At 51.6% G+C, this 26,918-nt stretch overlaps 1 protein-coding gene across 1 annotated transcript in view; it reads left to right on the top strand.

Moving 5' to 3' along the window:
* The window catches only part of LOC147725733 (uncharacterized), a 100,846-nt gene that overhangs the window by 53,818 nt on the left and 20,110 nt on the right, over window positions 1-26,918 (top strand). The window contains exon 2 of the mRNA XM_086964418.1: window positions 2,444-3,452. Coding sequence (XP_086820544.1) covers window positions 2,537-3,452 — 916 coding nt within the window. The 5' untranslated portion in view covers window positions 2,444-2,536. The remainder of the gene's footprint in view (window positions 1-2,443; window positions 3,453-26,918) is intronic.

The following is a 26,918-nucleotide window of genomic DNA, read 5'->3' as shown; positions in this document are numbered from 1 at the left end:
CCGGCATGCTGCACGTGCCAGTCTCTTGTCTCCACTTTGGCTCATTGTAAGCTGAGCCGACAGCTATAGTCTCCCTGCGAGAACGGGCTTCGCGTGCTTTCACCAGGGCGAGACCTAAAAAGGGACACGGACCACGTACAGGCAGCGGGGGAAGACAGGCAACAGCAGTCATAACATAACATACACACAACAATGAAAATACAGGCAATACAATAAAGCGGAGGATGAACAAACCTACCTACGGCCTACCACTGGCCACCAGGGATGAGGCGCAGGTGGTAGCCTGTGGGTGGTGGAGGGTCTCGAACTTCCTCAGCAGCGGCAGCTGGGGCAGGGAGACACAGGCTGTGCTGTGCGGAGGGGGAGCGACCGACCTGTTAGGGTCAAGGGTCGCTCTCCTCACCGCACAGCGGCTGGCCTATATGGGGAGGTGGGAGGGAGGAGCAGCTGGGAGGCGGGAGGCAGCGAATATGCAGTGGGCAGTCAGGGGTGCGGGGCCGCAGGGGACGCAGCGGCGAGGACGGTGAGGGCTAACAAAGGTAATAGAAGACAAAAGGGGCACACAAACGAGGGGAAAACGAGTGGCACAGAGGGCAGAAGGGCAAAAAAAACGAGTGGAACAGAGGGCAGAAGGGCACAAAAAACGAATGGAACAGAAGGCAAAAGGGGGACAAAACGAGGGAAAAACGAGTGGCACAGAGGGCAGAAGGGCACAAAAAAAACGAGTGGCACAGAAGGCAAAAAGGGGCACAAAAATTAGGGAAAAACAAGTGGCACGGAAGGCACAGGCACAGAAATATCGGAAAAACGAGTGACACAGAGGCAAAATACAGAATACAGAAATACAGGGGCAGCTAAGAACAGAAGGCAGAACGGGCAAAGAGAGACGGGGGCAGCGAGGGGAACAGAAGGGAAAACCAGGCAGAGACACTGGGGCAGCGAGGGGTACAGAAGGAAAGACCGGGCAGAGAGAGCATGGGGACACTGAGGGGGAAGAGCGAAGAAAAAGGGGCATGGACCACGTACAGGCAGCGGGGGAAGACAGACAACTGCAGTCACAGACACAACAATGAAAATACAGGCAATACAATAAAACCAATAAAGCGGAGGATGAACAAACCTACCTACGGCCTACCACTGGCCACCAGGGATGAGGCGCAGGTGGTAGCCTGCGGGTGGTGGAGGGCCTCGAACCTCTTCAGCTGGGGCAGGAGGCACAGGTGGTGCTTTGCAGATGGGGAGCGACCTACCTGGTGGCTTTGCATTAAAATAGATACTAATATACATTTCTCCATCTTCTCTGTGGATTCCAACTTTTTCTTCTACTTGCTGTAAGAATTTGAAAACATTTAGGCTGATGTCCCTGCATTCGTCTGTACACCTTGTCCCTCTGTAGTAATCCCCTTGAAGGCAGATCTGTTGGCCATAAGCACTGGTACCCAACCAGTGTTAAACCGAATGCAGAACGTAAAACTCACATTTTCTGCTTGACCTCTGTGCCCAGGTTTACATCCTTGTCCTCCAGGTTTCTGATTTGCAACAAAACCAGAATCTGTAATGAAATGTTTGTGTATACTGAATGCCAATAATGGTTAAATTCTCATAGACAAGACTTGTGGGCGGGTATATTGCAATCACAGCTTCGCAGCTCCCAGTCACTGAACTCTGACACTCTGACATCTCTTTATGTCCAACACCAGCACTGCTGGCCTCTGTCTGATCTGCAGTCGGTGAATTTGTGTTAATCCCATGCACCTGTCCAGTCTCAGAATGGGCTGTGTTTGGGTGTAATCCACCTCTTCGCAGGCTAAAGGGGACAAATAGATTTCATCTTTATTTTTATACAACGTTGGGAAATGAAGATGGTCTATTCATGTGACTTGTGAGTTAAACAGAGCACTAAGACTTATTGTGATATGCCTGTGAGAAGGAGTTCTTCTATTGTGAACTATATTACGTTTAATGTTTCTCTTATCAACTGGAAACTTAGCTCCCTACCCCTCAATGTAGACTGGTCTCGCCGCTTAAGAGGTGTGCCGCTACTGTGCGTACCAGTCTTAGATTTGGGTTGATAAATGCTGCCACTGGCATTCATTCATGCCGGAAGGCTTTGATTGTGCCTATGCCAAGTGATGGCATTTGTCGAAGTAGTGCGTAAACCCGAAAATCAGGCTCTTCCTTGGCGGTTGTGACCAGGTCCATGCCAGAGTACCTGTGATGGATGATACTGTCTGGGTCATTTGTATAAAGTGCCACTTACCATGGGGTGTTGGTGAATTAAGTAGGTTCCTACATTGTTTGTGAATAGCAGTGACTAAGTGGAAATAAAGCTATTTGTTACTCGCCCGCCCAGCTGCCCCTTTACATTGTACTGTATCAGCTATACGCTAGCAGCAAATGTTAGCAACTCTCTTTTAACTTTTTTTTCTATTTATCTGAACAGTTTGTGCAAGACCTTTGATTAAATCAAGGACACAGTAATGGATGAAGTCATCCGCTGTAAAAATGCTACTATTGTAATAACAAGGGACTCAAAATGAAAGAGCAAGGGGAGCCGTCTGAAGGTGGAGAGGAGCCGTCTGAAGGTGGAGAGGAGCCGTCTGAAGGTGGAGAGGAGCCGTCTGAAGGTGGGGAGGAGCCGTCTGAAGGTGGGGAGGAGCCGTCTGAAGGTGGAGAGGAGCCGTCTGAAGGTGGGGAGGAGCCGTCTGAAGGTGGGGAGGAGCCGTCTGAAGGTGGAGAGGAGCCGTCTGAAGGTGGAGAGGAGCCGTCTGAAGGTGAGGAAGAGCCGTCTGAAGGTGGAGAGGAGGAGCCGTCTGAAGGTGGGGAGGAGCCGTCTGAAGGTGGGGAGGAGCCGTCTGAAGGTGGAGAGGAGGAGCCGTCTGAAGGTGGAGAGGAGGAGCCGTCTGAAGGTGGAGAGGAACCATCTCTCTGGGATTATCGAGACACTGAAGAGCGATTAAGGCCTGCAGATGGACAGGGGCTACATGTCTGTGATCCAAATATTTCCACAACCTCGAAGAAACATGCACAAGAATGTGGGTACTCTTCTGCCTCAGAGAGACTTAGGAGTGGGAGCTCAGAGAGTCCTGTTTCTTCAGAGAGACCGAGGAAGGGGCACACAGGAAATGTCAATTCCTTGGAGGTCTGGCCTGACAATGATCACCACAGCTCTGAGGACGAGGATTCGCCACCGCTTACAGTTGCACATCATGGAACTCAGACTACTGCTTGTTTGGAAGAAAATGGCCATTTCAAAAAAGTAATCATAATTAAAGAGGAGGTTCAGTCAGACATGGAGAGTGAAGATCTGGAGGGAAAGGAGCAGAGTGAAGAAGAGCAGAGTTCTTTATTTGGGGACCACCCTAGTTCAGAAGAGAACGAAAGCATGGACTTCCCTGTGTGTCGTTATCGCATTTTACACCAAGAGAATACCACCATTGCCTCGTCAGAAGGTGAGACCCATGTATTCACAGTGCAAATGTTTTTAGGTCTGGCCTAGAAATTGCTTAACTGTTTTTCCCCATACTTGTGTTTGGCAAAACATGCATAACAAAACACATTTTCACTGTAAAAACAAAGGTTAATGTAAAGTTATGGTTAGGCTTCCTCATGACTCCATAATGTGTGCTTTAAAAAATAATAAACCTTTGAAATATACTGGAAAAAACGGTAGTCAAAGTACAGTTATGGTTACTAAACACAACCTAACAAGCATTACCTCCTCATCCCTCCCTCGCATTCCTTACGTAGTCGAGGCAACCCTGCCTCACCAGACACCCATACCACGTAAGTTCTCACGCGGGGGCTATAAATAGCCCCCACCCCCTCAAACCTCCTGTTTTTCTTTTGTCTTACCTGTTGAGACACGCGTACCACGCACTGGCCATTTGAGGTGCTGCTGTCTTGATTTCTTCGCTGGATTTCTTCTGTGATGGATTCCTTCGTGGGTGGTCTTCTCCCGCGATTTCTTCTGCCTGCGGGGCCTGGCGGTGCCGGCCTGGGCAGCGCTGTGCCTTCCCTCACCGCGTCTGGGGTTTGTGGTGCTCCCTTGGCGGTTGCGTGGGTGGGTTCGGCTGACTGAGTCGCCGGCCCTGTGTGACTAGGGCTATCTTTCCTGGTTGGAGGCCGGAAAGGGAAGCAGCGGCAGTGGAATTTCGTATGGCATCCTCGGCTGGCTGTTTCTGCTAGTCTTTCAAGTAAGGGCCTCATGTGAGGCCGTTTTTTATCGTTTTACTTGCGTTTTTTGATTGGATTTCTGTGTTTTGCAGGGGGGGTTCCACTTTTCTCTCTTTTTGATTGGTTTTCTGGGGTTCCCTCCTGGTTTTGGTGCCAGTTGGTTGGTCCCTGATGCTGGGCTGCTCCTTATTTGCTTGGGCTGTGCTTCTGGTTTTCGGATCATTATGTCGAAGCGTGCTTCCAAGCACAGGCATTTTTTTCCTCCTCCTCCTCCTCTGATGATCCGATCCCGGCTCGCTGGACTAGGTCCAAGTGTCTGGGGGATTCTGCGGCCCTGCTGTCTGCTTCTGAGGTCCAGGTGATGATTGAGGAGGCGGTGGCTCGCTCTCTGGAGTCCAGGTTCTCTACCAAGAGCAAGTCTTCTCGTTCTGCGGTGAGTCCGGTCGACTCTCCCTCTGAGGACTCTAATTCTTCAAGCGTTGCCATTCCCTCTACCTCTTCCGGGAAATTTGTGCGCAGGGAGGAGGTTCCTGCAATTCTCCAGCACATTAGGGAGAAGTTGGGGTTTTCCCCCTTTTCTGCGCCTGAGGGGTCGGATGACATATTTCCTCAGTATGTTAAACCCCCTGTTCTTGCGATGCCATTTCATGGGCGCATCAAGGACTTGATTTCTGGGGAATGGCGTGATCTGGAGCGCTCCTCAGTTCCTCGCTTCTTGCAGAAGCTGTGCTACTTGGAGGAGGGGAAGGTTTCACTTCCTCACTCTGTCAAAGTGGATGCCATGTTGGCCTCCCTGATTGGTCGTACGGCAATTAATCCTGAGGATTGTTCTCCGGCTGATGCTACTGACAAATAGGTGGATGGGGCGCTGAAGAAGGCCTTTTCTGCTGGTGACTTGTCCATGCGTGCTGGCATTTATTCTGCTTATGCGGCTCGGTCGTTGGTGTCTGACTTTGGGAAACTGGCCACGGCTATCCAGAATGAGTCTGACTGCTGTGACTTGCTTGTCCACATGGAACAACAGGCCAAGCTCTTGGCTGACGTCTCTTCGGATGTGCTTCGTTCTTCTGCCATGGCTTCTGGTTCCTTAGTCCTAGCTCGGAACCTGTGGATGCGGGACTGGAAGGCGGATTCTTAGGAGAAGTCCTCTCTCCTTAAGATCCCCTTTGATGGCAAGATGCTTTTTGGTGAGCAGCTGGACAGTATGATCACAAAAGCTTTTAAGGTCCGTAAGCATACTCTGCCTTACAAGGGCAAGCCGTCAGCATCTCGCTCTCGCCGCTTCTGGAATCCGGCTCCTTCCTCGGCCTCTTCTTTCCAGTCTTCCCGGCAGTCCTCAAAGGCCTTTTTGGACCGTCGGTGTAAGTTCAAGCCCAAAAAGGCGGCTTCCGTGGCTGGTCCCAGGGGTCCGTCGGATGCCTTCAAGCAGAAGTCCTGACAACGACGGCGTGGCAACCTTGAGACCTGTGGGCGGAAAGCTGTAGTTTTTCATGGAGGCTTGGAGTCTGGATGTGAGGATCGCTGGGCGTTGAGTGTTATCAGCAAAAGTTATCCTATCGACTTTGTCGCTATTCCTCCCAGGTGGGGCACTATCCTTACTCCTGTCTCCAAGTCCCCGGCGCAACGAATGGCTCTTCTGGATGGGGTTTGGGATCTTCTGGAGAAGAAGGCGATCGTCCCGGTCCCCCTGGCTCAACGGGGTCAGGGTTGTTATTCCATTTTGTTTCTGGTCCAGAAGGTGTCAGGGGGGTTCCGGCCGGTTCTGGACCTCAAGAGGGTGAATGGTTGGGTTTGGACCGTCCACTTCAAGATGGTGACCTTGCAGTCCATCATTCCTTTGGTGGGGGTCCGAGACTTCATGACTTCTATCGATCTGAAGGATGCCAGTCTTCATGTTCCGGTAGCTCGGGGGCATCCGAAGTTTTTGCGATCGGCGACTCTCACTTCCAGTTTGCGATTTTCCCATTCGGGCTGAAGTCCGCTCCGCGGTTCTTCACCAAGCTTCTGGCTCCTTTGGTCGCTTTGGTCCATGCCCAAGGGATATTTCTCCATCCTTACCTGGACTATTGGTTGGTCCATGCTCCATCATTCCGGTTGGCTCTCAGTCACACGGAGGTGGTCCTGGACGTTTTGAGGGGGCGCGGCTTTCTTATCAATGTGGACAGTGACAGTGACAGTGTGCATGCAACGTGGAGGTCTTGAGGCGGAAGCCGGGACCTGGTATGGAAGTTTGATGCTTTGCTCTAGCGGAAAACTGTTTTAAAACTTGCGAACCTTATCGCTTTTAAAAGAATAATTTTTAAAAGTATTATTTGTGATTACTGTGATATTGACGCCTTTGTTGGGCTACACCTCACTCCCTTGTTCCCGCCCCACCGCAGCTGTCAGGCGCTGCCGGGGACCCTAGCGGAAATCACCTTCAGGTGAGGAGCAGGCGAGCGGCACAGTGCTCGGCCCCTCCCACCTTTAACCTTTAAAAACCCCAGTTACAGCGCGAGCACCGATTGACAGTGTGCATGCAACGTGGAAGTCTTGAGGCGGAAGCCGGGACCTGGTATGGAAGTTTGATGCTTTGCTCTAGCGGAAAACTGTTTTAAAACTTGCGAACCTTATCGCTTTTAAAAGAATAATTTTTAAAAGTGTTATTTGTGATTACTGTGATATTGACGCCTTTGTTGGGCTACACCTCACTCCCTTGTTCCCGCCCCACCGCAGCTGTCAGGCGCTGCCGGGGACCCTAGCGGAAATCACCTTCAGGTGAGGAGCAGGCGAGCGGCACAGTGCTGGGCCCCTCCCACCTTTAACCTTAAAAAACCCCAGTTACAGCGCGAGCACCGATTGTCAGTGTGCATGCAACGTGGAGGTCTTGAGGCGGAAGCCGGGACCTGGTATGGAAGTTTGATGCTTTGCTCTAGCGGAAAACTGTTTTAAAACTTGCGAACCTTATCGCTTTTAAAAGAATAATTTTTAAAAGTGTTATTTGTGTTTACTGTGATATTGACGCCTTTGTTGGGCTACACCTCACTCCCTTGTTCCCACCCCACCGCAGCTGTCAGGCGCTGCCGGGGACCCTAGCGGAAATCACCTTCAGGTGAGGAGCAGGCGAGCGGCACAGTGCTCGGCCCCTCCCACCTTTACGGCTACTAATGAACCACCCCCCCAGGAAGCGCAGCGGACGAGCGCAGCGGGCGCGTCGACGGCGCGCCGAAGACGCGCCTAAGACAAGCCCGTCTGCGCCCGTCCGCGACCGGCCGGGACCAGGGGCAGACCATGCTGCCCGTCCCAGCGCCTACTCAAGGTCAGTTCTCTTGAGCTACAGAAATAAAGGACAGGGCTTGCTATCAAGAGACACCCTTAGTCGCCTCTGCTCAAATGGCATCCTGTCCCAGGGCTGTCATTTAACCACCCCGGCGCTACAACACACGCAGAGAGACTTACTCCCGCCACCGCTCACCATCCTCTATCTAAACACTCGCTCCCTGGTTAGACACCAGTTGGACATATTTCTCCTACTAGATATAGAGAAACCGGACATTCTCCTGCTCACGGAGACATGGCTAAACCCTAACTCTGCCCCTGACATCGCGGCACTACCACCCAACTATTACATCATCCACGCTGACCGTACCAGCGGGAAAGGGGGTGGAGTAGCGGCTATCATTCGCTCCAACCTCACCGTCACCCTCCTCGCTGGCCTCTCGCTGGAGGAGTCAGACAATCTTGTGTTGAAAATCACCACTCCGGACTCGACAATTGCATGTGTCTTATTGTACAGGCCCCCGATCCCAATGCCTACTTTTCCTATGAACTTGGCTGACCAACTTGCTAACCTAGCACTCGAGCACCCCAAAATCTTTCTGATTGGAGACCTAAACTACTGGTACAAAGACCCCCTAGAGGGCCCCCACTCAGCCGAACTGTCGGACCTTCTCTCCAATCTAACTCTCACCCAACTAGTCTCCTCTGCTACTCACTGTAAGGGCCACATCCTCGACCAGCTGTGGTCCAACACCACCTGCACCACTGCCCCTACTATACTACCATGCATCTGGTCTGATCACGCCCTCTTGCAATTTAACCTTTGCATCCCCCCTATGACCACTGCCACCCCTGCCGGAGGCGGGTCAGCCAGGAATTGGAACTCAACCAATAAATCTGCTTTTTTAGAGTCTTTAGCCAACACCATCCCACCTACTCAAGACGAGATCAACCCCTCGGTCTCCTCGCTCATCAGCTGGCTCAACACAGCCAGGGACTCTCATGTTCCTCTTAAAAAAATCAAACGGGCGAGACTTGCTGACGCCAACCGATGGTTCTCCACTGACCTAAAAGCAAGGAAATTGGCCCTACGACAACTTGAACGCCAATGGCGCAGGAAGTACGACCCTGACTTAAAAGAGACCTTTACGAAAGCTAGGAAAGATTACATGACAGCCATCCAGACGGCGAAAGCGTCCTACTTTTCCTCGAAAATTCTGGAATCCACAAATAAGTCTAAAGATATCTTTTCCATCCTCAATGATCTTACAAACCTTGATACAGTCCGTCCTAAGATCATCCCGACCCAGACGCTATGTGATTCACTTAACGTCTACTTCATCGACAAAATACAGGACATCAAAGCCAGCATTCCCCGACCAGTGTGCCCCCTCACTTCTGGCATGTCAATTAAGCCTAACCATTGTATCCTGAGCAGTTTCCCACCCATCACCCAGGACCAATTTCGAGAACTCCTATCTAGAGTAAAATCCGGCGCCCCTTCAGATAGCTGCCCGCCCCACATCTTAAAAGAGTGTTTCCTGACCCACCCAGCTCCTGCCCTTACAATTTTGAACAAATCCTTGACTCTTGGCCTAGTCCCTACAGCTTTCAAAGAAGCCATAGTCATCCCACTTCTAAAAAAACCGGGGGCTGACCCTGCCTGCAAGGCCAACTTTCGCCCGATCTCACTGTTGCCCTACCTGGCAAAAGTCCTTGAGGCACATGTGGCCAAATGTTTATCTAATTTCCTCGAGGAATCCTCCTGCTTCGACCCCCATCATATATTTACAACAAGGGGTGGTGAGGGACAGAGTCTCTGAATTAAGCAGAAAGCTCTCACCCAGTCAAGAGATCAGGGCTAGATCCAACACCGTTTTTTAGCTCACTGCACCATCCCAGTTTCAGAACCTGGCTGTATGCAAATTAGTCTGTTCCTGTCCCAGTGCATGATGGGAACAGGACAAACCAAACTACAAAAGCCAATTCTTACACTGGGAAGGAAACAAGCTCCCGGGGACCGGTTTCTGGCATTACAGCCGTCTTCGGCCCGGTTTGCTTGAATCCTGATGGTGCAATGAGCAAGGGTCTCACATCTGAGAATACCCTTCCACGCTTAGGGTGGACAAAAATATTTACAACAAGGGGTGGTGAGGGACAGAGTCTCTGAATTAAGCAGAAAGCTCTCACCCAGTCAAGAGATCAGGGCTAGATCCAACACTGTCTGCTTAATTCAGACACTCTGTTCATCACCACCCCCATTTCTGTATCGACCCCCATCAGGCAGGCTTTCGGCCTGCTCACTCTACCGAAGCAGTAGTCACGACAGTCCTGGACACCCTGCGCGACTGTGCGGACAGACGCTCCCCACAAGCCCTGGTGCTCCTAGACCTCTCGGCCGCCTTTGACACGGTCGACCACAACATCTTGGTCGACCGTGTCGAACAAGCCGGAGTCAGGGATCTTGCAGCCGGCTGGCTGAGAGCCTTCTTGACTGGCCGCAACCAAACTCTGCGCCTTGGTGACTTAATGGGCACCAAACAGGCCATCACCTGCGGAGTGCCACAGGGCTCCTCCCTGTCTCCTCACCTATTTAACCTGTACATACTCCCTCTGATCCAGACCTTGAGAGACAATCAGGTGAGAGTCTTCAACTATGCAGACGATTTACAGCTGCTGTTCACCATCGACAATACCGAAGACTCCATACGGCACTTCCAGTCCACAATGAGTTTCATCAAAACCTGGATGGACCAGAACCAACTTAAATTAAATCCGGGGAAAACTGAACTAGTCCTGACCGGTGAAAGCAGCAAGTTCTGGGGCCCGCATTACTGGCCTCCCGAACTAGGCCAAGCCCCAACACCTTCCGTGTCAGCCAAAACACTAGGAGTCACTGTGGACCGTGACTTATCTCTCAAAACCCAAGTTGGTCAAGTGGTCTCCAAGTGTTTCTTCCAACTGAAGAAAATCCGGAAGGTACGCCGACTGCTCACACCCGAGGCACTCACCCAGGTGGTGATCGCTACTGTATTGTCCCATCTGGACTACGCCAACGCCATCTACCTAGGTCTTCCCAACTACCTAGTGAAGCGACTCCAGATGGCACAGAATCATGCCGCAAGGTTAATTCTGAACCAACCGAGGCGCCAGGCAGCCACCCCCCTCCTTAGGAAACTTCACTGGCTCCCTGTGGCCCAGCGATGTTCCTTCAAAACTGGCTGCATAATCTTTAAGTCCTTATACTACAAAAGCCCATTATTCATCAACAACCTGATTTCCAAATACACCCCGTCCCGCAACCTTCGCTCACTCCACCAGAACCTCCTGCAGTCGCCTTCTTTCAACTTAAAGCGCGCAGGAGGCCGCAGGTTTGCCACCCTTGCCCCCCGCTTGTGGAACTCTCTTCCGTCAAAGATCCGGAATTGTCAAGATCTCCTCTCCTTCCGGAAAGCCTTGAAGACCTGGTTATTCAGACAAGCATTCCCATAATCCTCTTCCTTCGATGTTCATGTTATTGCTGATCATAGCGCCAAGCAACCAATCGGTGATAGTGCGCTCTAGAAATATTTTATTAACATAACATAACAGAAATCCTTCCTTGTTCCGTCCAAGCATCGTCTCTTCGTTGGGGCTCGGTTTCGGACGGATTTGGGGGTGGTCACTCTGCCCTAGGCTCGGGTGGGCAAGATTCAATCACACATCATGTCTCTTCTGTCCGGTCCGGTTCAGGTGGTGGGTCGTTGGCTCCAGGTGCAGGGGGACATGGCGGCCACAGTCTTTCTGGTTCCATGGGCCCGGTTTCATTTGCACACTCTGATGGCTCATGTTCTGGCGCATTGGTCTCCACATTGCCTTCCCCTCTCTTCTCCGATTCCGATGTCCCCTCTGATCAGGTCGGCTCTGGATTGGTGGTTGGTTCTAGATCATCTGCTGAAGGGGGTCTCTCTCTCTCTCTCTCCTCCGGCTCCGGTAGTGGTCACCACGGATGCTAGCCTCTCTGGGTGGGAGGCCTGGCTGGGAATTCATCGGACCAGGGGCTTCTGGTCCCCCTCTCGGGGCAGGAGGTCTTCGAATCTGGCTCTGTTGGCTTTCTCCCGGTTTCTGCGGGGGTCAGTTGTTCTAGTTCGGACAGACAGCGTCACTTCCATGGCTTACGTGAGCAGACAGGGGGGACCAGGACCTCGTCTCTGGCGGCATTGCAGTTGTTCGGTTAGGCGGAGTCTCATCTTGTAACTCTCTCGGCTATTCACATCCGGGGGGTGTCCAATTCCCTGGCAGATGCTCTCAGCAGAACCATCCCGTCATCTGTGGATTTCTGCCTCCGTCGGGAGTTGTTTGTGGATCTGACGGTGCGTTGGGGTATTCCGGTGGTGGACCTCTTTGCTTGTCTGGGCGATGCCAAGGTGGCCCGGTTTGTATCCCGCAGTCGGGAGAGTTCGGCCTGGGCGGTGGATGCTCTCTCTTGCCCCTGGCCTCGCGGGCTTCTATATGGCTTTCCTCCCTTCCCTCTTCTTCTCCGCTTCCTTCTTCGGGTCCGTTCCTTGGGGGCTCTGGTGATTCTGGTGGCTCCGGCTTGGCCTCGTGCCTCCTGGTTTCCTCTCCTGGTGTAGATGAGGGCGGAGGTGGAATGTTTGCTGCCCCTGTCTCCGTCCCCTTTGGTGTTCCCGGTGTTGCAGCGGGATGTTCTAGTCAGGATGCGCTTGGCGGCTTGGAGTTTGAACGCTTAGGTCTGCTGCGTAAAGGTGTTCCGGCTGGCTTGACCTCTACTCTGCAGGCGGCTAGGTGCCCGTCAACCAACAAGTCTTACCTGAGACACTGGCGTTCTTTCAGTCGGTGGTGTCGTGGCAGGGAGTTGGACCCTGCTTCCTCTTCTTTGTTTGAGGTGATGCTGTTTTTCTAGGAGGGTGCTGCTTTGGGCTTGAAGGTTTCTTCCCTTCGTTTACAGTGGGCTGCGATTAAGGCGTTTCGCAGCTCTTGGGGCAATCTCTCTGAACCTGATGGGTTGGTTGGTCGCCTTTTTAAGGGTTTGGGTGATGTTCTTCCTGCCCCTCTATGGCATCTTCCCACCTGGGATCTCTGGTCTCTGGTCTTGGACGCTTTGATGTCCCCTCCCTTTAAGCCCTTGCTTTTTGTGGATTTGCGCCATTTGTCCTTTAAGACCTTCTTTTTGGTGGCCATTTCCTCTGCTCGCCGCCTGGGTGAGCTGGGCGCTCTCTCTTCCAAACATCCTCTTTGTCTGTTTTTCGAGGACAGGATTGTTTTGAGACCTCTCCTTTCCCTTCCTTTCGTCCAAAGGTGGATTCTCAGTTCCACAGGGATCAGGAGTTGGTTCTTCCTTCCTTTTATGATTCTCCAGTGTCAGAGTCTGAGGTGCGGCTGCACTCTTTGGATGTTCTGCGGGCTCTCCTGGTCTATTTGGAACGGGTTGATCATTTCCGTTTGTCTGATTCACTTTTTGTTAATTTTGGGCCTGAGAATCGGGGTTTGCGTCCTTCTACTCCTTCCTTGATCATAGGGTTCGGTCTCTGATTTCTTTGGTGTACAAGGCAGTGGGGCACCTTTCTCCTTTGGGGGTTCAGGGTCGTTCCAGTCGGTCCATGGCAGCGTCCTGTGCGGCAGTCCAAGGGGCTTCCATTTCGGAGATTTGTCGGGCTGCCACCTGGGCTTCGCCGTTGACCTTTGCCTCTCATTACCGATTGGCAGGAGGTTGGCCGTTCAGATGTTTTTGGGTACTGGGTTCTTTCCACTATGGTTCCTGAATAGTGTTTTTTCCCTGTTGTCCGTGTTTTTAATAAACATGTGTGTTGCATACCTTCTTTGGTGTCCTGTTTGGCTTTGTACTTCTCAATGCATAAGGAATGGAAGCGAGGGGGGGACGATGAGGTAATGCTTCAATTACTTACCGGTAATTGCATGACTCTGAGTCCTACTCCCTCGCTTCCATTACTTACATCCCTCCCTCCCTCCCTCCCTCCCTGGTAGTCCGGGCCAACCTTTTGGTATGGTTTCGGTCTCTGTGGTAATACAGGAGGTTTGAGGGGCGTAGGGGCTACTTATAGTCCCTGCGTAAGAACTCACGTGGTATGGGTGTCTGGTGAGGCAGGGTTGCCTCGACTACGTAAGGAATGGAAGCGAGGGAGTAAGACTCCGACTAATGCAGTTAGCGGTAAGTAATTGAGACATTAACAATGGCAGGAGGTCCGGCTTGTAATTGAAAGTGTGTTTTCAGTCACTGATGTGTTTAGGCATTCAGTAAGTTGTCATGTATTATGCGCTCTAGTATTCATTCTTGAACTCAAACATCCATTCAATCAAAAATGCCTTTCCTTTTGCCGCCGCTGAAATATATATTGCTTCTCACTGGTTGGCTTTCTTATCAATCTCATTTGTCTCGTTCCTTACTCCGTGCAGTTTATTTCTTTTGTGTGTCCCTTCCCCAGAGCATAGGTTATTTATCTTTATCAGCAGACACAGTTAAGCTCCAAGCTGCTGCTTTATCGTTTTTTACTTTGCATCTTTTACACCTCTTACTTTGATTTTTAAAACCTGGGGGGGAGTGGGGGACGACTCCTTGTGAAATTTGATTGTAACCGCTTATGCTTCTAGGCAAGAATATTGAACAATAGCAATATTTTCAGCTGTAGGAATATATTTGTTAGAAATGGTGATTTCTGGTTGGCTGAGGCTTGCGCCAAAGCCAGGCAGAAACCACCACTCTAGTCAGGGCAAGGAAGTCACCCGCCAAAGATAACCCCTGCTCACCCCCTTGGTAGCTTGGCACGAAAAGTCAGGCTTATTCCGGAGGCAATGTGTAAAGCATTTGTGCACGCACCCACCAGCAACAACATCCCAGGCCCCCCACAGAAGGAACTCCACACAAGCTTATATTATACCAAACACATTAGAATAGTAATCACATTATGTACACTGTGCCAACTGGCACTGGGCAATATTTACAAGGGATTATGTACACCTGACAGGGCCACGTGAACCACTGTCCGGATCATCCCAAAGTGAACTTGGTAAAGGTGAACTAAAACATACAAGTAACAATAGGTCATAGAACGTACAGTAAACCCTGATAATCACTGCACTTGCAACTATCTGCGCCATGAAATCCATCATACACAGTATCCCATCAGTATAACTACAGTAGACCCTCACCACCTAAGTAAAACCTTGCACTAGGGGGGTAAATCACACAGGGAAGTACAATCTCCCTAACATACCTAAACAGGTAAAACAACCTCCTATGCATAAGCCATGTCGAGAGGCATCAAACAGAGGGTGCCCAAAACATACTGCACACAGTACATTTCCTAACACCCAAAAAGCAATAGCACATGCATCATAACAGCACATAAATCACATTAGGGTCCAGGTGGTGCCACTGCGCCAAAACCTAAACATAGCAGCTGCCCACTACTTGCTGGAAAGCTGAGGACAAGAACAGGGCCTAAACGCTGCAGTTGGCACTAAGTGCTGCTCAGCTGTGGGAGGCCAAGGTAGGGATGAAGGAGTGCGACTCACTCCTGAGTCCAGAGAACACATGTCCCTAGAAAGAATATACCTAAACGGTGCAGCTGCCCACTACTTGCTGGGAAGCTGAGGATAAGAACAGGGCCTAAACGCTGCAGTTGGCACTCAGTGCTGCTCAGCTGTGGGAGGCCAAGGTAGGGATGAAGGAGTGCGACTCACTCCTGAGTCCAGAGAACACATGTCCCTAGAAAGAATATACCTAAACGGTGCAGCTGCCCACTACTTGCTGGGAAGCTGAGGATAAGAACAGGGCCTAAACGCTGCAGCTGGCACTAAGTGCTGCGCAGCTGGGGATGGCCAAGGTAGGGATGAAGGAGTGCGACTCACTCCTAGATGCAAAGTACATGTCCCTAGAAAGAAAAACCTAAACGTAGCAGCTGCCCACTAGTTGCTGGGCAGCTGGGAACTCAAAACTGCGACTGGGGCTTTCACTAGCCCTCTGAAAGAAAGACTGCGCACAAGGTTGGAGCCCTCTGGCTCTGAAACAAACATGTGCATTGGAGCACTCTGGCTCCTTAAAGAAATAAATGCCCCCATCGTTGGAGCCACAGGGCTCAGCACAGGCTCCTCTGGCCCTTTAAATCCATGATGTACCCTGGGAGCCATCTAGCCTCTGAAGATAACGGTGCGCCTTGGAGCCCTCCAGGCTCTAAACAATTATGGGGGGGGGAGCTCCCTAGGCTCCTGAAGAAACAAATAGGGCCTGTTGGGAGCCACACCGGGCTCGTAAATGAAGTATGCCCCACTGTGGGAGCGGCCCACTGAGCACCTGGGGCCGCTTTTGACTTGGTGCCCTCACTGGCACCACTTCCTTCACCTCCCCCCGGAGCCCTACTCACCGACTCCGTCGGGGGAGGTCCTCTCTCTCGGGCGGTGGTAGCGCATTGTGGGGCTCTCTCTCCTCATGGGAGCCCCGCCTTCACCATGCGTCAGCTACGCCCGGTCTTCACCCGCTCCCCCATCTCAGGACCGGGACTTAGTGTGTGGAGCCTTCGTGGCTCCGGGCAGCAGTCTCCTCTACCGGCCGGGCGCCGGCCAATCCCAGCGCGGCTGCGTGCGGGACTTCCTCTGACAACCCAGAAGTCCCACCTACGGTCAGGCGCCATGCTGCCTGACTTCCGGTTTCGCCCGCGGCTGCGGCAGTGATTTCTTGGGGGCAATAACGAGGGGTGGGCACCCTTGAAGTCCAAAATAAAAGTAGAAACTGGGGGGCACCCGTTAAGGACACTAATAAGCGGGGTGGGCACCCGCAGTAAAAATAACGAGAATCGGGCATAATGCAGGGTGGCACCTGCCAGGTAATAGCCCAAAATAAGCGGCACGAAAGCGCCGTCGCGGCACACGGGCTGGTGGCGGGGATTAGGGCACGAGCCTCCCCATTCTCTTCACGGCCACGAGCTGGGAGGCAGACAGACAGTCAATTAACCCTTTGCTTGCTGCAGGCACCAGTGGGGGAATTAAAGGAAAGACAGCACAGCGCTCCCATGCTGCAAACAGGTTTGCAAAAGTCCTGGGGGTAAGGGAGATACAGCCCAAGGGTCCCAGAAGTCTTTCCAGGCATAAAGGGCAAGGCAGAAGGGTCCCAAAGCAATCCTCCAGCATCCAGGGCATCCAGGTGCTGGGCAGGGCCCAGGGAGACAAGCCTTCCCCTGGGCCCCAGCAGCAGCACGCCCCTGGTAGATTCAAGTCAGAAAACCAGAACATTTTACATGAGGTCACAGCCTCTTTTTATACACAAAATCCCTTTGTCTCTAGGGTGCAGGGTGGGGGAAAACCAGGCGCAGCTGGTTCTGGAGCACTCTGTTGTGCTCAGCCCCTCTCCCCATTCACAGGACAGGCTAGGGTCATCAGGCGCACCACAGGGGGCGGAGCCAGCATTGTGTAGGGAAAGCCCAGCCCTATTCAGGTCCCAGGTGCACTCCTCCCTGCCATCAATATGCTAATCTCCCACTCACCACCGGGGCAGACCCATCCTGACTCCTGGAGCCAAGCACACCAGCCAGCTCCAGCCAATCACAAGCCAGACAGTCATTTCACCTTTATTACACAGACATGCCAACTTCTAGAAGTGGCACTTCCACACTAGACACAATAAAGCCGCACACATCATCGCGCAGCATTTAATCACACAAGTCTGTACATACCAAACTTGAGCCTGCACTCCCCACACATCAGGAACTACCATGGACGCACATATCCCCCATGCATTCCTATAGGAGGGCAGGCCGATCTCACACGTGCACTCAGAGAGCGCACGCACTTTACACTGCACCACAGTGCTAAAGTGCGCAAAGACCAGAAATCACTATAATGATGTAACATTAAAAGGCAAAAAGTTCACGGGTGAACCTGCCAGAAGGGCCAAGTCCAACAATATTTATTAGTACTGGTTTTGAATCTGTGCACTGTATTGAATTTGAACTGGCACCAGCCTCCTTAGCCTCACATCACGGACTGTGCATCCTCTATACGTCCACTCTCCCGTTAAGAGCCTCCTCCTACGTTTTTCCGGCTCTCACACTCCTCTAGGAGGAGCGGTATTCCGAAATCACACAGGAAGTGCTGCCATCTTCGTTCCGCTGCGGTCTAGTGGTTGTTGGTGCACACACTATATAATGCGCCCGCCACCGCGGACGCGTGCAGAGGGCGTGCCAAAGGCAAGCCCGTCTGCACCCACCCGGACCGCGGTCAGCTCCAGCCATGGTACCCAATCTTCACCAGGTATGCTGTTAACAAGAGATGCCTTGCTTGGCCTTAATAATGCTTCACAGAATTGTGATAATTATATGCATCCTGATAACTGGAAAGGCTCTATAATGTGTAGAAAATGCAAATTTGAGCTCTGTCCCCAACCTGAACTGACTAAAAAATTCAGGAGGCCCTCTAACTCAGTGCTAGGGAGACTGATGAATACACAATCCTTGTTTCAGCATCCCCAAACATTCATGACCTGATCCTGGACTTGGACCTTGATATCCTTTTTGATACAGAAACTTGGCTTAAGGAGTGGTGCAGGCCAGATATCGTTTAGGACCCCCCTCGGGGATATACCTTATATAGACCAGATAGGCCGGAATCATGGGGAGGATGGCTTAGAATACTTTACCTCAACATGCTCCAATGCTCTACTTATGAGATCTCAGACCTGAAGGGCCGGGAAATTTGGGTTTCTGCTCCTCATTGACAGATCCACCTCCTTCCCTCGATCCCTGGTCTGTCGCCCACCAGGCCGAAACTCTCAATTTCCAGACACGCTTGGTGACTCCATAGGCCCTTTAACTCTGATACTCCAGTTTCACCCTTCTTGGGACCTTAACATATACTTAAAATGTAAGAGTGAACCAGGAGTTAGAAATGTCTTAGATACCCTGGAAACCCTGGGACTAGAGCAGTTGGTATGTTCTTCCACTCATAATGCTGGACACACCCTGGACGGCATCGCCTCAAATCATTGCTCTCTAAAAGGTAATGCCCCAGTGCACATGCCATGGACAGACCATTTGAGATCAAACGCAAGCATACTAGCACCACATCGGGTCTTACCCATGACACCCCCAAAACGGTCCAGAAATGGAGCAAAATGATAGCCAATCCTGACCTCAATAATAAAGCACTGGACCTTAGGCCCAACATTTCGGGAGATCCTGGTAGGGATTCACAACATTTCAACTCCTGGATGCCATGCTCAGCAACTGAATCAACAAAAGGGGGGGGACATTAGGGCTTTTTTACAAGGTCCAGCATACGTGCCCAAGGCAATGTGTTAAAAATGGGTATGCAGTTCCTAAGGGCATGTGGATATACAAGGTTAGGGGGGTTCTAAGTTCAAAGTGCAGGCGCACAAATGAATGTCCTGTGATTAAAGGTGAGAGGGGGAAGACCCTCTTCGGAACTAGAGCCCCCACACACCCAGCAAGCTAGGTGTCATGCTTCACCATTTGACCTTGCTCCTCATCGGGCCGGCGCTGCAATGCCCGACGGGCTCCCATAAATGGGGCTCTTTATCAGAGATCTTTTGTTCCTGCCGGTTGGTGCAGTGGGGGTGAGGGGCCTAGTAGTGTAGATGTGATGTGAGTGAGTTAAAGCAGGTCAGTCAATCCTAGAACTATCTTTATTCTGGTAGGTAGACTACCTGATTAAAATATGTGGAGTGGCGTAATACTAGGAGTAATGTGCCTAGATATCTACGTCCTACACTCAGTAGGTCGACATGTTTCTTGCCTTTGTTGTCAGGAGGATCAGTGGCAATTCTACAGGACCAGATTTAAGAAAAAGCTATCTACACACAGTGAGAGGGGAAACCTACCTCCCACCTCGAGGTAAAGTGGGCAATGTCCCACAGTTGTCACGGAACCTAATGGCCTACTTAGTTAAGCAAGAAACAAGGTGTTGTCAATTGAAAATTGATTGCATCCCTTAGGGCACACTGGTATCAGAGGATTATATACCTCCACACTCTTGAAAAAACAATCTTCACGACTTTGTTCAAATTTGTAGGTAATGTTTTAATCCAATAAAGTCATTAAAGTATGTTTCCCCACATACTTAATGTGAATCATGAATATCAGTAATTATTTCCTCCAGCTCCAATGCATTTCGGGCTACTGCCCTTCATCTGGGAGCATCTAAAGAAAACGACCTATGTATATTCTCCTAAATGTTAAACAAATGTACCATCATACATACAAAAATAATACATATCCTGAAAATACGATAACTTTTACATAATATCAATGAGCGGGTGCACAATAAAAGACTAAAACGTGCTGTTAAATGGTTACCGTTCGTGTACGTGAAAAGAGCAACTCTGTAACAGGTGAGACACAGGTTGTGGTGTTACGCGGTCAATCGCGTAACACCACAACTATGGAGGGACTAACAAGCCTAATTACGAATCAGAAGCCAGCATTTACGAAGGACAATGAAACAAGCCAATGAAAATTTGGGTACATACTCCAATACAGCATGGCTCGCAGAGCAGCACATGCGCTCCCCAGGCTCGACCTAAAAAACTTTGAGGTTACCCACTTTCAGGTGTGAAGGCTGCGGCTGGTCACATTGACTTCCCTGTATGTGAACTCTAGACAGCAGCCATCTTAGCATGGTGCTTGATGCAGGGATCACTGAAGTACTGTCTTGAATCCTGGAATCAGTGTGCTGTAGTAACATAAATGTTAGTGTAGTGCTGAGCTAAGAACATTATTATTTCCCGTTATTAAGGTTTTGATATTGTTGCTGGGGTATCCTAAAATAACAACCTGAACTTTTCTTGACAGTCACACAACACACACAACTGTAGAAAGGAACACAAATGGTAACCTAGGCCTCAAGAGCACCCTAATAATAAAACCTGTGTTACGGTTACTAATACTAGTTTGTTTAAGCGAAACCCGGTGCAACGTTATGCCTCTCGTCGCCATTCACTGTGCATTGTACATTCACATTGTGATTTCTGTGAAATGAGCTCCTACAACTTTAAAAACATTATCTCTGATCTAAACTCCACGATGGTGCCCCAAAGATCATATCCATCACGCCCCTGGTCTGTGCCACATTTCTCCACGGTTCTGTGGTCTCTTGTTGCATGAAAGGGACCGCAGGCATTTAAGCATGCCCACTCCCTTGCCCTGGGCACAACGGAAGCCAAGAAAGATCAAAACGCGAGCTGGCAAGCAATGCTGCATGAGTTATGTCAAGCTGCTTGTTTTCCCTTTCAAGATATAGACCAAACCTAAAATACATTTCTGCAGCAGGGTTAAAAACAAGTTAACCGCGAGCAGGCAAATAGCGTGCTCGCAGGTAGGGAGCGAGCGGCCGAGTCGTAATAAATTAAGCGTGCGGTGGGAGACTCCATGCGCATGCACATCTGCATTCCATGACCGAGACCTAAAAACGATCTTAAAAATTGTGAAATCCTTCATGCACCCTAAATCACTCGAACAAGATTCTTCCCTTTCTTCAGAGACTCTATGTAATCAAATAGCCGACTTCTTTTAACAGAAAATTCAAAACATACATATAGACTCCAAGGGGATGCTTCTGCCTGACATAGAATCAGGATCAGAAACCCAGGACAAGGCTCAGTACCTACATTCATTTCAGATGATTGATATGGAATTATCTCGCGATACTATCCTCTCTTGTAAGCCAGGATCTCCTTTCGATCCCTGCCCCTCAAAGGTTCGTCACGCTATCATTGACACTGTCAACCCACTCATTAACAGCATAATTAATTCATCACTTTCTCTAGCAGAAGTACCTCCTGAAGGGAAATTGCGGCGATTAAGCCCCTTCAGAAGAAGCAATAATCTGATCCTACTGCTCTTTCAGACCTCCGGCCCATCTTCCCATTACCCTGCCTCAGTAAAACTGCTGAAAAATTAGTCAACACTCAACTAACGACCTTCTTAGAAAACACATATGCTGCTCCCGACTCATTCAGGTGTTAGGCATTTACCCTCTACAGAATCTGCATTCGTACATACTTTGGAAATCCTTAAATTTGCTTTGGGTGGAGGAAAATGCTATACTGATTCTGTTAGTATTGAAGGTGGATGACATCTATTTTCCATTACATCCTATTATACTGCCTCCAAGCCTGTGGCATCTCCTGTCTGGCCTTAGACTGGCTGAAACCATTTTTGGCCGCCGCCATCAAATAGTCACACTTGGTCACTATAAGTCAGCCGCAAAACTCCTGCGCGCACGGGTGTTCCGCAGGGCTGCTCCCCAAGTCCAGTGTTGTTTGTTGTGTATATGGCCCCCCTCCTAGAACTGATATCATCATTCAATATTGAAACGGCCCCTTGTGCTGCTGATACTCAGCTGATCTCCGCGTTGGACAAACACTCTGCCAGACCAGAAGAGAACTTCCAGCATTGTCTCTCGGAGGTCATACACTCAAAAAACAGAGATCATGCTCCGAGGCAAATCTAATGCCTTCGCCCCCAGTCGCTGGTTGAAGTAGTCGACAATCTTGGGGTGAAATTTGACACTAACTTAACCTTTCGTCCACAAGCGACACCAGTGGCTGGAAATGTTTTCAGTTGCTAAAATCTGTAAAAAAGTTCTTTCATTTTCTCTCTGCCACAGCAGGAAAAACAGCTCTAGTTCCCTCCAGGCTGGACTGTAAGCCGGTGCCAACAAGGCAATTTTCAAAAAGCGCCAGCCTGTTCAACACGCAGCAGCCCGGTTGGTGCTCAAACTGCTGGTTCGCTCTTCAGCCTCAGCGCCTTAAAATGACTACGCTGGCTGCCAATCCATAAGATACTATTTAAGACACTCGTCATTACTTTTAGGGCTTCAGGACCTGAATACTTAACAGCCAGATTTACTCCCTATGTCACCGCACGTCCCTTTAGGTCTTCATCAGCAAATCTTCTAAAATCCACACCATTCAGATGTAAAACTAAGGGAGGGAGATCCGTAGCCGTTCTTGGGGTAAAAGCTTGGAATCCTCTCCCCTGTCATGTTTCATTCACTCAGAACCCTCCTTCAGAAAGTCAATGAAAGCCCGGTTCTTTTGAGCCCCGGATTCTCTTTGCTTTTCTCCTATTTAATTTACCCATAGTTGGGATAGCAGCCTCCATCTGAGCACGCTGTCTGTTTCTGTATAGCGCCAAGATACTCCAGCGGATTATAAAATAATATATATACATATATATCATCTGTATTCATGACTACCCTTCCACGTCTCACATCTAGGACGTTTTTTTTACTTTTGCTTTCAGCACCCCATTTGAGTGCGTGTTTTTCCTTGGTCGCTTCACCTCTTCCACTGAAGCTGCTTCGTTTTTCAGAGCCGATCTTCAACACATGCTCTGTGTTGCTTCTCTCACAAGGTCATTCAACATTGTGAATGACTGGAGCCCTTGATAATATAACCCTGGAGCAGGTTGCTTTCCTTGATTAATGATGTCTATAAAATTGTGGGTCGCCATGTAGCAGCATCACGCCCTTTATTTGTTTTATCATTAGTTAAGGCTCCTACTTTCGAGTCACGTGCTCTTTGCCGGACACTCCTCCCTTTTTAAGGTTTCTGCTCTTGACGAAACGTATTGTACATACTTATGGGCTTCGGCCCTCCCTAAGGCTTCCCATTTGCTGGCTCAATCGTTGCTCTCCTATTCTTTCTCCCTATTTGTCCACAGCTTGCATGCGTCATACGTCTTCCTGTGTATGGGCGATATGTTTTAAAAAGTTCACAAGAGCTTCAAAACGTGTATCTAGCTCAAGTCACCTCTGGTACCTACCTAACTACAGCAATCACTTGTGGAGGACTCTAGTACGAGTACTGGCCTAAGGTGTTGCAGCCTTTGGTGCAATGTGTGCACTGGCAGAATGTTGGTATTTGCCTACATATACTCTTAAATGAGCAAGACGTGTTGGCTTTGCCAGTGTTTATTACTTTTAATGCCTGTTGGATAGGTTTGCAAAAAAACATGGCATGCATGCTAAGGGCAGACCTGTTGGCTTTGTCAATGTTTGCCTTTGTGAATCTTTATAAGCTAGCATTAAGCATTACATTGAAACCGAGTACTGAAGAAGTGCTTTAGGATCCCACACAGATGACCTTCAAAGCAGCAGGGTACGTAATGCAGAGTGCTGCTAATGGCCTTAGCAGTCGTATAGCTGAGGTATGGAAACCCATAGGCGTTGGACGCAGATCCAAGCGCTGAAAGGGTGATGGACACAGATCCAGGCGCTGTGAGCCAGAGTCCTCTTAGAGGGCGTTGAACGCAGATCCAGGCGCTGTGAGCCACAGCACTGTCAGAGGGGAATGGACGCAGATCCAGGCGCTGAAAGGGTGATGGACACAGATCCAGGCGCTGTGAGCCAGAGTCCTCTTAGAGGGCGTTGAACGCAGATCCAGGCGCTGTGAGCCAGAGCACTGGATGCAGATCCAGGCGCTGTGAGCCAGAGCACTGGATGCAGATCCAGGCGCTGTGAGTCAGAGCACTGGATGCAGATCCAGGCACTGTGAGTCAGAGCGCTGGATGCAGATCCAGGCGCTGTGAGCCAGAGCACTGGCCGCAGATCCAGGCGCTGTGAGCCAGAGCACTGGATGCAGATCCAGGCGCTGTGAGCCAGAGCACTGGCCGCAGATCCAGGCGCTGTGAGTCAGAGCACTGGATGCAGATCCAGGCGCTGTGAGCCAGAGCACTGGATGCAGATCCAGGCGCTGTGAGTCAGAGCACTGGATGCAGATCCAGGCACTGTGAGCCAGAGCACTGGATGCAGATCCAGGCGCTGTGAGCCAGAGCACTGGATGCTGATCCAGGCGCTGTGAGCCAGAGCACTGGATGCAGATCCAGGCGCTGTGAGCCAGAGCACTGGCCGCAGATCCAGGCGCTGTGAGTCAGAGCACTGGATGCAGATCCAGGCGCTGTGAGCCAGAGCACTGGCCGCAGATCCAGGCGCTGTGAGTCAGAGCACTGGATGCAGATCCAGGCGCTGTGAGCCAGAGCACTGGATGCAGATCCAGGCGCTGTGAGCCAGAGCACTGGATGCAGATCCAGGCGCTGTGAGCCAGAGCACTGGATGCAGATCCAGGCACTGTGAGTCAGAGCACTGGCCGCAGATCCAGGCGCTGTGAGTCAGAGCACTGGATGCAGATCCAGGCGCTGTGAGCCAGAGCACTGGATGCAGATCCAGGCGCTGTGAGTCAGAGCACTGGATGCAGATCCAGGCGCTGTGAGCCAGAGCACTGGCCGCAGATCCAGGCGCTGTGAGTCAGAGCACTGGCCGCAGATCCAGGCGCTGTGAGCCAGAGTCCTCTTAGAGGGCGTTGAACGCAGATCCAGGCGCTGTGAGCCACAGCACTGTCAGAGGGGAATGGACGCAGATCCAGGCGCTGAAAGGGTGATGGACACAGATCCAGGCGCTGTGAGCCAGAGTCCTCTTAGAGGGCGTTGAACGCAGATCCAGGCGCTGTGAGCCAGAGCACTGGATGCAGATCCAGGCGCTGTGAGCCAGAGCACTGGCCGCAGATCCAGGCGCTGTGAGCCAGAGCACTGGCCGCAGATCCAGGCGCTGTGAGCCAGAGCACTGGATGCAGATCCAGGCGCTGTGAGCCAGAGCACTGGATGCAGATCCAGGCGCTGTGAGCCAGAGCACTGGATGCAGATCCAGGCGCTGTGAGTCAGAGCACTGGATGCAGATCCAGGCGCTGTGAGCCAGAGCACTGGATGCAGATCCAGGTGCTGTGAGCCAGAGCACTGGATGCTGATCCAGGCGCTGTGAGCCAGAGCACTGGATGCAGATCCAGGCGCTGTGAGCCAGAGCACTGGCCGCAGATCCAGGCGCTGTGAGTCAGAGCACTGGATGCAGATCCAGGCGCTGTGAGCCAGAGCACTGGATGCAGATCCAGGCGCTGTGAGTCAGAGCACTGGATGCAGATCCAGGCGCTGTGAGCCAGAGCACTGGATGCAGATCCAGGCGCTGTGAGCCAGAGCACTGGATGCAGATCCAGGCGCTGTGAGCCAGAGCACTGGATGCAGATCCAGGCGCTGTGAGCCAGAGCACTGGATGCAGATCCAGGCGCTGTGAGCCAGAGCACTGGCCGCAGATCCAGGCGCTGTGAGCCAGAGCACTGGCCGCAGATCCAGGCGCTGTGAGCCAGAGCACTGGCCGCAGATCCAGGCGCTGTGAGCCAGAGCACTGGATGCAGATCCAGGCGCTGTGAGCCACAGCACTGTCAGAGGGGAATGGACGGAGATCCAGGCGCTGTGAGCCAGAGCACTGGCCGCAGATCCAGGCGCTGTGAGCCAGAGCACTGGCCGCAGATCCAGGCGCTGTGAGCCAGAGCACTGGATGCAGATCCAGGCGCTGTGAGCCAGAGCACTGGCCGCAGATCCAGGCGCTGTGAGTCAGAGCACTGGATGCAGATCCAGGCGCTGTGAGCCAGAGCACTGGATGCAGATCCAGGCGCTGTGAGTCAGAGCACTGGATGCAGATCCAGGCGCTGTGAGCCAGAGCACTGGCCGCAGATCCAGGCGCTGTGAGCCAGAGCACTGGATGCAGATCCAGGCGCTGTGAGCCAGAGCACTGGCCGCAGATCCAGGCGCTGTGAGCCAGAGCACTGGCCGCAGATCCAGGCGCTGTGAGCCAGAGCACTGGCCGCAGATCCAGGCGCTGTGAGCCAGAGCACTGGATGCAGATCCAGGCGCTGTGAGTCAGAGCACTGGATGCAGATCCAGGCGCTGTGAGTCAGAGCACTGGATGCAGATCCAGGCGCTGTGAGCCAGAGCACTGGCCGCAGATCCAGGCGCTGTGAGCCAGAGCACTGGCCGCAGATCCAGGCGCTGTGAGTCAGAGCACTGGATGCAGATCCAGGCGCTGTGAGCCAGAGCACTGGATGCAGATCCAGGCGCTGTGAGTCAGAGCACTGGATGCAGATCCAGGCGCTGTGAGCCACAGCACTGTCAGAGGGGAATGGACGGAGATCCAGGCGCTGTGAGCCAGAGCACTGGATGCAGATCCAGGCGCTGTGAGCCAGAGCACTGGATGCAGATCCAGGCGCTGTGAGCCAGAGCACTGGCCGCAGATCCATGCGCTGTGAGCCAGAGCACTGGATGCAGATCCAGGCACTGTGAGCCAGAGCACTGGCCGCAGATCCAGGCGCTGTGAGCCAGAGCACTGGATGCAGATCCAGGCGCTGTGAGCCACAGCACTGTCAGAGGGGAATGGATGCAGATCCAGGCGCTGTGAGCCGGAGCACTGGCCGCAGATCCAGGCGCTGTGAGCCAGAGCACTGGATGCAGATCCAGGCACTGTGAGCCAGAGCACTGGTCGCAGATCCAGGCGCTGTGAGCCAGAGCACTGGATGCAGATCCAGGCGCTGTGAGCCACAGCACTGTCAGAGGGGAATGGATGCAGATCCAGGCGCTGTGAGCCACAGCACTGTCACAGGGGAATGGACGCAGATCCAGGCGCTGTGAGCC

This window comes from Lissotriton vulgaris, chromosome 3_2 (genome assembly GCF_964263255.1).
Source record: "Lissotriton vulgaris chromosome 3_2, aLisVul1.2, whole genome shotgun sequence".
NCBI classification, from domain to species: Eukaryota; Metazoa; Chordata; class Amphibia; order Caudata; family Salamandridae; genus Lissotriton; species Lissotriton vulgaris.
Note: the sequence above shows the minus strand (reverse complement) of the source record. Positions and strands in the feature narration are given on the sequence as shown.